Consider the following 11,935-nt stretch of genomic DNA (forward strand, 5'->3'; position numbering starts at 1 on the left):
CGTTGACAGGTGGACTTACAGGTATCCGTACCAGCAAAATAGCTGAACAAAGGTGGCCCAATTCCAACAAATCCAAAGCAGACGAATTGTTAAGAAAGCCACAGGCAGACATTTTCAAAATTACGTTAACAATAACCGGTCACTGGATTTTGGAGACCATGCCACGAAGATGGGGTGGCTGATCAACAAGAAATGTAGAAGCTGCAATCGAGAAGAATCTAGAGAAACAGTATTTCACTATCTATGTGAGTGCCCAAGTCTGGGTGCTCTATGACATAGAACTCTGGAGAATTCTCAATAGCAAACTTGAAAGAAATTGCAGAAAAGAAAATTGACGACATAGGCAGATTTATAGTCAAATCAATATGGTTCGCCTAATAAAAAAGCAGTGGTTCTGCAAGTGGTTGATACAGTGGTGGTATTTTTTGTGCTAATTGGGTCTGGGCTGTGTCGCTCAGACAACACCTACACCAACCCACCAACCAAGAACGTATTTATATTTATGCTGGACAAAAGTAAAGATAAATTTCATTGCCGCTAGTCATCCATAATGCCAATGTTAAAACCATATTGTGAGCTAAGATTTCTTGCACATGACAGTTACGAACAAACCGAATAATGAATTTCAATTAGGTCTTGCTCAACCCACAGTTTCGCTTATTTTAAAGGAGATACTACCCCGTTTGGAAAGTTAGATTTGCAGTGTAGAAGTAACCAGCATAATTATGTATATTTCTAATATACATTAGATTAAAGTGTACTTACATGGTTTCCATTATTTCAACGTGAACAGCATAAGCATTAGCCAAATTTTGACAGTAATGCCGAAGCGAAGTTAGTTTGTTTGCCAGAAAATTCATTTTCAACACTCGTTCACCATTTCGCGCGAATTCGCCTCTCACAATTCGAGACTCCTAAATTCGCCTATATTTTCATTCGCTTCGCAAATTACAATACCATTCTTAATGTTGTGCTTTTTGGTCTTAGTGCTGGGAGACACTTGATTTTGAAGGAATTTTATACCAATATAGTTCGCGGTATGATTTTCTCCACAAAAAACGCATATGACAACGAAGTCTGTTGTTTCTTTCGCATACCCCACCCCAAATGTGCCAACGGCTCAATCTCTGTCGCGTATTCCTGCAAGCTCTCATTTGTCCTCTGACAGCGATTTGTCAGTTCCATCTGGAACATTTGCTTCTTGTGGTCACTCCCGGAACATCTTTATATTGCTGCCATAAGGCTTTCATAATTACGCCGATCCGCTTTTGGAACTGCCTGCAGTACTTCGGCGGCAGAACCCTTAAGCGAGACAACCACTGTAGCTGTACTTCAGTGATTTGTTGTTGCTGTTGTTTCGAACTGGAGCTTAAATATTAAGAGTGGTACAGTGCCGGTACAGGAGGGTTCTTTTACTATCGGACTACTGGTTAACACACTGGGACGATTCAATTACAATTCACAGAGGCGAGTCTTCACTGCATCTACATCCGCCTCAATCATTTCTAGTTTCGATGTCAGATGTACATATTTTCTCTGCTTATAACTTAGACATACGTGTATCCAGTTTATCCAGCTGTACACTTATCTTTCATGGTAACTCGGCTGACATTTGTGACATCTGCCATGACATTTCCGTTGATATTTGAGACAATATTTAGGATGACATTTGTGACATTTTTGACTCCATTTGCAAATATCGCGTTGACATTTCCGATGATATTTGTGACATTTGCAATGACAAATCAAAGCTTCTCATAAAAAGTATCTCCCGTTAGGAGTCGGCTTAAAACCGTTAGGAGTAAAACTTAAAACCATTTTGGTCGATGATTCCCCAGCTTCTAGCTGGAATACATATTCGTCTACATCGATGCCCTCTGCCTCCATAGCCTCGCGTAGCCGTACTTGTGACTTTGCCTTGTTCCCAGTATTTAACAAATCACGCTATTCTAATTCTTTCTTAACTTGCTGAACCTTAAGTTCGCTCAACTTTGCCATTTTCACGATTCTTTTCTTGGGACTTTATTCAACAATGCCACTTCTGACATCAATTGTTATGAATTTTGTTACGTTAGGATTAAACAATAATAATATCTTACAATAATTTCCCTGAGCTCAATCACTAGATTGTCGAATAAAAGTCACAAATTAATGGCAACATACTTGCTTGCTTTAGTGAATCACTTTATTACTTTTCGACTTCGAGGTCGCAATTGTTGACAGAGTTGTCTTCGAAGATGAATACGATCCTGGAGAGAAACCATCTTGAACATCATAAAGGGGAAACTGATGAGGACGAAGTCCATGCGGTAAATGAAAAAGAAACTGCGAATACAGCGGACAAGATGTTATTATTGACAACCAAGATGACGATAGGGATATTGTGGTGTATGAGGACCACATTGTAAATGCGGAGAAGACACATATGAAGTCACAACTGGAAGCGAAGAGGATAAATGAGACACTGCTGTAGTAAGTAATAAAAGAGCAAACGAAGAGGAATCTGATGCAATTGATGGAGGAAAGCTTGAAAAAGACCGAATCTTCGGTGGGCACAGGCACTCCCAAGTTGTCTCGCTCTCGAGGCAAGCGGAGAAAGACGGTGGCTGAAAGCAGCACACCTCCCTGCCCTGCGGTTGCCACCAATGGCCGAGCCACGACCCCCCAAGGTACGAGCGCGGTCTTGGCGCCAGTCAATGTGGCGGGAAAAGGTTCTGCTGAGCCACGTCCCTATCGGCGCCTCGACAAAATGTCCAGCACAGTTGTCTGCCCGGCGAAATCTTCGTCAATGGAGGTCGGGAGCTGGACCTTCGCCCAAGCACATTCAAGGGTGCGGCCAAGCCATTCTATAGCGAAAAGGCTGCTGGCCCACGACCTGGGGCTGTGATTGGAAAACTGGGGCCTGACCATCGGCTGACGGATGCAGAAATCAAATACTGCAAAAGTCAACTGATGCGTCGGGTTATTGCCTCCGGAAGCCAACGCGAAGGGCTATGAGACAAAGGACGGCACCATAAAGGTGTCGTGCGCGTCTCTGGCCAACTTCGAGTGGATCAGGACCGTGGTCAATAACGTGCCCCCCATGGTGACCACTCGCTTCGCAGTCTACAGCGAGGAGAGTGTACCCCTCAGGAAGGCCATCTGCTGGATTCCGGATCCAGACCTGTCTACGGCGGATGTCCTATCCTGTCTACGTTCCCAAAATCCGGGCATCAACACGAGGCTTTGGCGAGTCGTCTCGTACACCAAGAGCAAAAACCGGGAAGGGAAGGAAGGGGCTGCTCTTGTGGTGCGAGTGGACGAGGCCAGTGTTGATGTCATGGGCTCACGGTACGGGAACCGTCTGAGTCTCTTCTTTGGGACGGTCAGCTTCGATGTCTTTCCCAAATGATTGACTCGGACGATTCCTGTAGCTATCCTCCCTTGACGGTGACGCAAATTAACTTGCAGCATTCCAAAGCCGCTACTGCACTACTAAGTAGAAGGCTTTCCCAGCTGCACACATTACCCCACATAACAGCAGTGCAAAAGCCCTGGGTCTTTAGGGGCCGTCTCTGTGGCTTAAGTGCGCTGAAAGGGGCCACGTTATTATATGACAGGAGTTCTAACAGACCTAGGATCGGTCCTATAGTATCATCCCATCTCACTGTGACGGGTCTTGAGCAATTCTGTTGCGAAGACCTGGTAGCGGCTGAGGTGTGTTACAGAGGTAGACGCGGATGGTCGAAGTTTGTGATTGCATCTGCTTATTTCCTTACGATGCTCTGGAAGGGCCACCACCCGGGAAGGCCACTAGTCTCGTGAGGTTCTGTGAGCGGCGCAGTCTGGGCCTCATCCTATGTTGCGATGCTAATGCCCAGCATACAATCTGGGGCAGCAGCAAGTGCAATGGACGGGGCTCTCGACTATTCGAATTTATCGTGTCCTCCTGCCTAGACATACATTACAAGGGCTCACAGCCAACGTTTGTAACGGCTAGAAGGCAGGAGGTGATTGATCTAACCCTATCAAACTCAAAACTTGGGTGGTCAATCAAGAACTGGAGAGTCCTTGCCGAAGATTCGTGCTCGGACCACAGGTACATTGAGTTTCAGTGTCGAGGAGGCACAAATGCCATTGCCCTCTAGAAACCCAAAAAAAACAGACTGGCAGAAGTTTGGGGAGGCGTTGCGGGACCTTGACGTTGCGCCACCAAGACTTCGAAAAGAACAGGCCATTGAGGCGGCTGTTGAGAAACTCAACGCTGCCCTAACCGAATGTTTTGAGTCAGCCTGTCTAATTCGACCATGTCATGGCGAATTCGGAGGGTCAATCGCCAGGTTTCGACTCAGTCGAAGTGGCTCTCGGCTACCGGGTAATCAAATGTGATGACCAGTACTCATTGCATTTGCTGACAAATGCGATTGGCGAAATTGAGAGCAGCTGGGAGGGCTTGAGGCTCAAGCTCATTACAGTAAGCGAGATACCACGAAGGCCGAGGACTCGCATCTCGATACCAAACATGGATTTTGAAGCCAATCAATTGATTCCCTATATCCAGACTCACAACCGCTCAGTGCCAATGACCGATTGATCGATCATCAAAGCGGAGGCTCCGCAGAAGCACAGCGGACAAATCAGAGAAAAGAGCCTTGAATCAATGCAAAAAGTGGAAAATAAATTTCGGTTCGGCATACGAAAGGCCCAGCTGAAGACATTCCGTTCTCCGAATCCGGAGGAGGAGCACAATGAGGTCGACGGCACCAGCAAACTGCTGACTGGCATACAGTTAAATAACGCCTAACCTGGGAAAACAAACCAATAAAAAATGGTTTTAAAGGTTGTCCAAATTAACCTGCAGCAATCACAGACTGCAACGGCCAACCTAACCGTTCTCCTAGGGGAGGAGAACCTTGACGTAGCCTTAATCCAGGAACCCGGGGTGCGGAGCAACGAGGTGAAGGGATTCTCGGGAAGAAACTTCAATCTGTACTATAAGCGAACTCAAGGTAATTCTAGACCATGTATTGTAGCCAAAAACATTTAAACATATTTTTAATCCCATCATACAGTTCACAGGATGTGACGGCCGTTGAGGTGGAAGCCGCTGACGGTGTCAGCGTCACACTTGCCTCTATCTACATGGCACATGATCGGCCAGCACCGCCCGAGGAGGCTCGTAGGCTTGTGCTTGAACGAACCAGAAACAAAATCCTGCTACTGGGATGCAACGCCAACGCGAGGCATGCGTTGCGTCTTTTTATAATTCCATTATCAATAATAACTTATAGATATGTAACAGGGGTAACACTCCCACTTTCACCTTTCCTAGCTCGGAGTACTTCAGGAGATGGGCGGAAGTGATTGATGTTACTTTACTGTGTGAAAATAGCTCAGTAAGGGTAAATAATTGGAGCGTATCCATTAAAAGGACCTTTTCGGATCATAGTTGAATCCACTACGATTTGGATCTTAAGGGTGGATCCCTTACCGTATCGCAATCCCTTAAGAACAAACTGGCAGAGGTTCAGATGCAGTAACCAAGAGGAAAGTAGAGATTCCTATCCACCAAATCACTCTCACGGAAAGCCTTGAGAGTAATGTTATAACACTGGAAAAGGCATTTAGTAGGGCCTACAAAAAGTCCTGCCCCATAAAATTTAGTAAAAAAACTCACCCCCCTTGGTGGAGCAGTGAGCTCTTAAAACTAAGAGAAAAATCTAGATTAACGTTTAACCTCAGCTACTCTACGGGAAATTAGGAATTGTACAGAGAAAGTACAAGAAGGCTGCCAAGAAAGAGAGCTGGAGCGAATTTTGTTCGTCAATCGAATCCACCAGGGATTCTGCCAGGCTCAGTCGCGTTCTTTCCAAACACCATTCAAAGGCTTCTTGGATTAAGAAACCTAATGGTACTTGAACTGCTACGGCAGAAGAATCGCTAGAACTTCTGCTAAACACTAATTTTCCGGGATACAGCGCTCACGAAAATGGGAGGAGAAATATTAGGTGTAGCCAATATAATCCACAGCATCTTGCAAAGTAAATAATTACCAAGGAGAAAGTTGCATGGGCAAGCAAATCTTTTTCACCTTTTGAATCTCCGGGGCAAGATGGGATCATTCCAAAGATGTTACCGGAAACCTTGGACTGCATCCTACCATTGCTACAGGAAATGTTTTAAGCGTGTTTCAACTTTGGCCAGATAGTTGGAAACTAGTCAAGGTCGTCTTCATACCAAAAGTAGGTAGGAGGGGACATGAATCACCGAAGGACTTCAGGCCAATCAGTCTTCCGTCTTTCCTGTTAAAAACTTTTGAAAGTATTTTGGATATACACCACAGAATCTCTTTGGAGGGCTCTGGTATATCAACAGCACAACACGCATACGGTGGAAAGCTCTTGGGAGAGATTACAGTACCAAACTTCTCGGTAGAATACAAAGATCAGCCTGTACAATAACGGTCGGTGCAATCAGTGCCTGTCCTAGGCAGGCACTCAATGTACTGACACACGTTATTCCAATAGACCTACATATAAAGAAGAGTGCATTTAGGTTAAATGAAGCGGGTCGCTGGAAAGAAAAAACTTTATGGCCGGTCTATTGTTGCGACAAACTCAGTTAACCTCGGTGAGGACTGGCTACATCATCCCGACGGTAACATTCAATAGGAATTTTGCCACTCTCTTCCCATCTAATTAAGAATGGAATGAGGGATTCTCTCTAAACAACTTCGACACTACAGTCTATACAGATGGCAGTAAAATGGATTATGGTGTTGGAGCTGGTATATGCATATTCTCTTGGACTTGGAATTGAAAAATCAGTTTGCCTCCCTAATACCAGCAGTGTCTTCCAGGCGGAAGTACTGGCAATTGGGGAAGCTTGTAGGCTACTGATCACAGATTTCCCTTTTAAGGGCAATATTGCTACTCTTTCGGATAGCCCAGCTGCAATCCAGGCAGTGGATTTGGCTACAAACACCTCTAAAGTGGTGGAGCAACACATACTGTCATAGTTGTAAACAACCGGAAAAAAGGAACCAATCTTCCATTTCCTTTTGTGAGTACCCTGCCCTATGGAGGGACAGAATAGTAACCCTGGGCAAACCGTTATTCGATAGTCTCGAGCAACTGTCTGGCTTAGACGTCAACAGCCTAATAAGGTTCCTAAACCGCACAGACTGGATATAGTCATGCTGTAAATAACTGTTCAACAAGTTGGTAACGAGGATGTGGCAACAAAATGGTGCGGAAGCGCTAGTTGGATTCTAGATGAATCACCGCTCTAATTAACCAACCGGCGGCCTTGTGCTATAGAGGTTAGCTATTGTTCCAAGGCGGAATAATAGTGCATTTGCAACCCGTTGAAGAGTGAGAAGCCCTTTCAATACTGCGGGGATATATACTTAAGTCCCAGAGAATGTTCAAAAAATGCTGGAGCGAAAAATATTCGCTTTAAAAGCGCTGGGATGGGATTAAACAGTAGGTTGTTGTCAGTGATTCACAACACGTGCTTCGGTTAACATAACCTAACTTATTTGAAGGTACTTGATATACGGTCATAAGTGTAAGAGTGTTCTTCGTGCATACACGTGTAAACAATATATTTAGTTTTTTCTACGTGTTTTAGTGAAAAATTTTTCTGTTTCTCATTACGAAAGGAAAAGGTAAATTGCATGTCACATTTACATATATAAGTATAAATTGATCTGTATGCATATTTACCTTGTTTTGTTGCATTGGGACATTGCATCCCTGCTGTAGTGTGGGATGTAATTGTCCCAGTTTTCTATCAAACGAATTTAGTTTTTGTTATTGAAATAATTTTAGGATGAATCGAACACTGACTAACGAAGAAATTGAGGACGAGCTTAAAAATTCATCTGATATGGGGTGGATCCTTACCACGACAGTGACGATAGCAGCGACACAGATTATAAAGGCTCTGATGCCCCCATATCTTCTGAAGTAGATAGCATGGATTCTTCAGATGATGAAGATATCCAGATGCATGAAAATGTACGAACGGTAAATGAAGATAGTGATAACAACTCTGAAGATGTAAATTTCACTGATACAGCTCCTGCACAATCAACAAACAATAGTAAGTTTATTTGGCACAGCGGTATTGATAATTTTTCCCCAAAAATGTCACTGGCTCAAGAGGACAAGCCAATTATAATGGTTAACCTAACCAAAGGTTCCACCAAGCGTGATTGTTTTTATAAACTTTTTCCAAAGAGTCTCATAATGCAGATAAGTCATTATACAAATAACCGTCTACAGAAGCTCAATTATGCAAAGGTGACATCACCAGGAGGAATAAAAATTATTCTGGGCTGTTCATTGATAATGTCATATAATCGTGTACCTCGAATGCATCAGTATTGGTCTCACAACAAATCCCTCCGGATCGCAGCAATATCAGAATGCATTTCCCGAGATCGTTTTACGCTACTGATATCAAAATTCTCCAGATGCATCAAAACCGTATTACATTGCAGAAGTTTTGAAAATCTTCAACACGTCTACTTGACACTATAAAATGTCCTGCTGTAGGAATGTTTACATCAAACCGTAAAAATACGCCTAAGTTTCAAACTAAACTAAAAGAAAGAGGTGAATGTGAAATAGCAGTATGTGATGAAGTGATATTAGCAATAAAAGTGAAAAGACAAAAAAGACGTGCTACTTATGAGCAACAGCCACAATGCCACTATAGATACCACAGTTCGAAAAATGAAAGATGGTACTGCTAAAAATATTGAATGTCCTGAAGCTATGATTTTCTACACCAAATATATGGATGGCGTAGATCATGCAGATCAAATAATTTTTTTAAACGATTTAGATAGAAGAAGTGAGAAATGATATAAGAAAGTATTTTTTAGATTGCTAATGGCCAGTGTGGATTATTCGTATATTTTGTATCAAGAAGTCACTCGTAAAAAAAGAGGTTGTCTGTAAAGTCGGAACTGGCGATAGTTTAACGTGACAACGTCATAAGAAAATACTGATGGAATGGTTGCATTTTTCAAAAAAAAATTTTAATTTTATTTGTTTGATAGATATTTTGTATGGATATAAAGAAGGAGGCAAATGGAATCGCAATGGAATTGATCAAGTTACATTTACACAAACGTGAAATATTACGAAACATTTATCAAATTCATGAAAGATATGTTCAATTTCGATTGTGGATCAGACGTTAATAAGTCAACAACACTAAGAGGCACCATCATCGATTTGACTTTTTCAAGACACATTACACTCGAAACGCTCGTTTTCATTTCCTACTTTTCCTATCATCGTCCTATTCTCAACAGAGAAATGGTTCATTCCCATGCACACAGGAAGAAGGCATATGCAAATACAAACATATATATGCTCACTCAAGTAGGAGAGAGCCAGATGTCGAACGTTGCCGAACGCGGGGCCGATTGTGCCTCTTTGTCGTTCGTTCCGCGCTCTCGCTTGCAGTTCAAGCAAGGTATATTAGCTTACGTTTGCTTGCGTACAGAATTTGATATGTCCATATGATAAGCATGCATCTTTACATATAGATTTGTTCTTTTCGTTTGAAAATTGCGCGAAATTGTAAATATGCATGTTAATATGTATTGGCATAGGACATATGTATATTAGACTATGAAAATTGCATCAAAACATATGTATGAATGCATGTTTATATACATGTATTAGTATACGACATATCTTATAAGGTATGTGGTAAATATTACCATACATTTTTCCTTCTTATACAATATAATAATAAATTATTAATAAAAACATTAAAACAACAGGTATTATTAACAACTAGTCGTCACTAATTATAAATTCGGTAAGGGTGATGATGATACAATTGGTTTTATTTTTAATTCTTCAAGTAAATCAAATTAATAATCCTCATAGAGAAATGGTTCATTACCATGCACACGGGAAGAAGGCATATGCAAATACAAATATGTGAATTTATATGCATATGCGCATATACATACATATGTGGATATATGCTCACTCAAGTTGGAGAGCGTCAGATGTCGAACGTTGCCGAACGCGGGGGCCGATTGTGCCTCTTTGTCGTTCATTCCGGCAAGGTAACGCAGCATGAGCAAGATAACGCCTCATGAGCAAGGTAACGCCGCATTTTTTGGTGCGTGCAGCCGGCTACATCGGATTATAAGACGTTATCACGTCCAAAATTCCATTTATCGATTTCATAATACATTTAGCTGAAGAGTTGGTAAATCAAGGACGATCAGAATCTTTGTACAAACGAACCAGAAGACAGGGTAGGATTTCAAAGAATGTCGAAGTTTTCGCAAATGTTGGAGATCATCTTCCCGTTGAAAAATGCGGCCGAAACAGATGCGTGAGATGCCAGTTTAGAAAAATTGAAAAACGGACTAAAATCATTTGCCAACATTGTCAAGTAGCTTTATGTATTGATTGTTTTACACCATTCCATACATAATGTAACAGTTTCGATAAAAATAAATATTTTTTACTCTTGAATTCCTAAATTTGTGTTCTGATTATTTACTGCTGGTATATATTTATCCCATAGTTAAACTACTGCTGGGACATATGTGTCCCAAGGCATATTTTGAAAAACTATTGTATATTTTCTAAAAATCTGAAATTATGTAAATATGTTCCATTACTTATTTATAGCCCATTTAGTTCAATTATACAGAACTATCTTCACTGGCCAAAAGTCGTATTGAAAGGGTTAAGATGAAGTCCATTGAATAATGCTAACCTGGGGTCGAATCACTGCATCCGTACAACGATCAACAACTATACGAAAGAAAATTACGTCATACGTCAATCGAATAGGCTGAATCGCAGTCACACAAACGAATGCAAACGGATCGTAGCTTATTTTCAATTCGCAATAGTTTTTAAGTACCACAAGGATTTGGATCGTATTTTTAGATCACGTGGAAGTGTTAAAACTGTTGTGAAGTTTAATTAATACAACTAAAACATTATAATATAACCGTGGATCCGTCTATGTTTTTATATATGAATTCTAGTGAAAGTGATGAGATGGAGATGAAAAAATATTGCTGAAACAGCTAAGAGGAATCCTTTGGCACTCCCAAACACAACGTAAATATGTAAATGGTTAATTATTCTAGCTCATCTACAAACTTTTCCTTGCAGATTCCTGAAACGATTCCGCCTGATCAAAGAGGCCTTTGAATTTCATCTGCAGCAAATAAATTTAACGAAATCAAACGCCAAAGCGGTGCTTAAAATGCTACAATTAGCAGCCATTCTTTCACTTTCGGCTAGCGGTGGGTACCAGCACTGGGTTGGCAGCGACTATTTGATTGGTATGAGCCAGAGGACTCTTTCGAAGTTGTGCCTGCAGTTAATACGGTTTCCGCCAGAAGATTCGCTTAACTGCAAAGAGTCGTTTGTGGAGCAGGATAAAATACCGGGAGGTAAATAGACACTACTTAAATCTTTAATTGTAATATTACTAATTATAATTAAATTTTAGTTGTAAGGTGCGTTGATGGCACCCACATCGGCCTACAAAAACCCACAGCAAACGCGCATATGTATTTCATTAGGAAAGGCTCTTATAGCATCAACGCTATGGTAGTAAGCTGCTATTACAATGTATTGCTTGAATAAATGTGATATCTGTTAAAATCCTTTTACCAGGTATGTGACCACCCCTACAGAGTTTTGGCAATCAGTACGGCAGCTCACTCCTTCGTTTGGAAACATTCAGCCCAGAGAAGAGTTCTGGAAGAACGACTTCAGCACAATAGGCAGGAGAACTCATGGCTCAAATCTGCGCAGGAAGTAATCCATTGGGTTTTTTAACATTCTAATAAAGGATTCTGGCTATCCCCTGGAATCATGAATCTCTGTTCATAACGCCTAATAGAATGGTTCAAGTCAAGGAAATTTCAATCATATTCACTCCGAGGCAA

The 11,935-nt window shown here is 41.7% G+C and overlaps 1 protein-coding gene across 1 annotated transcript; it reads left to right on the plus strand.

Moving 5' to 3' along the window:
* Positions 1 to 7,958: 7,958 nt before the first annotated feature.
* Positions 7,959 to 11,630, plus strand: LOC128869846 (uncharacterized). Its single transcript, XM_054112447.1, has 3 exons — positions 7,959 to 8,085; positions 11,126 to 11,434; positions 11,494 to 11,630. Exons 1-3 carry the CDS (start codon positions 7,959 to 7,961, stop codon positions 11,628 to 11,630), a joined length of 573 nt encoding a protein of 190 aa, XP_053968422.1.
* Positions 11,631 to 11,935: the final 305 nt, after the last annotated feature.

The sequence above is a fragment of the Anastrepha ludens genome, chromosome X, assembly GCF_028408465.1.
Source record: "Anastrepha ludens isolate Willacy chromosome X, idAnaLude1.1, whole genome shotgun sequence".
NCBI lineage: Eukaryota > Metazoa > Arthropoda > Insecta > Diptera > Tephritidae > Anastrepha > Anastrepha ludens.

Coding starts and splice junctions, on each gene's coding strand:
- LOC128869846 (XM_054112447.1), top strand. CDS start 7,959: ATGGATTCTTCAGATGATGAAGATATCCAGATGCATGAAAATGTACGA. Junction 8,086..11,125: donor TGCACAATCAACAAACAATA/GTAAGTTTATTT, acceptor TAATTATTCTAG/CTCATCTACAAACTTTTCCT. Junction 11,435..11,493: donor GCAGGATAAAATACCGGGAG/GTAAATAGACAC, acceptor ATTAAATTTTAG/TTGTAAGGTGCGTTGATGGC.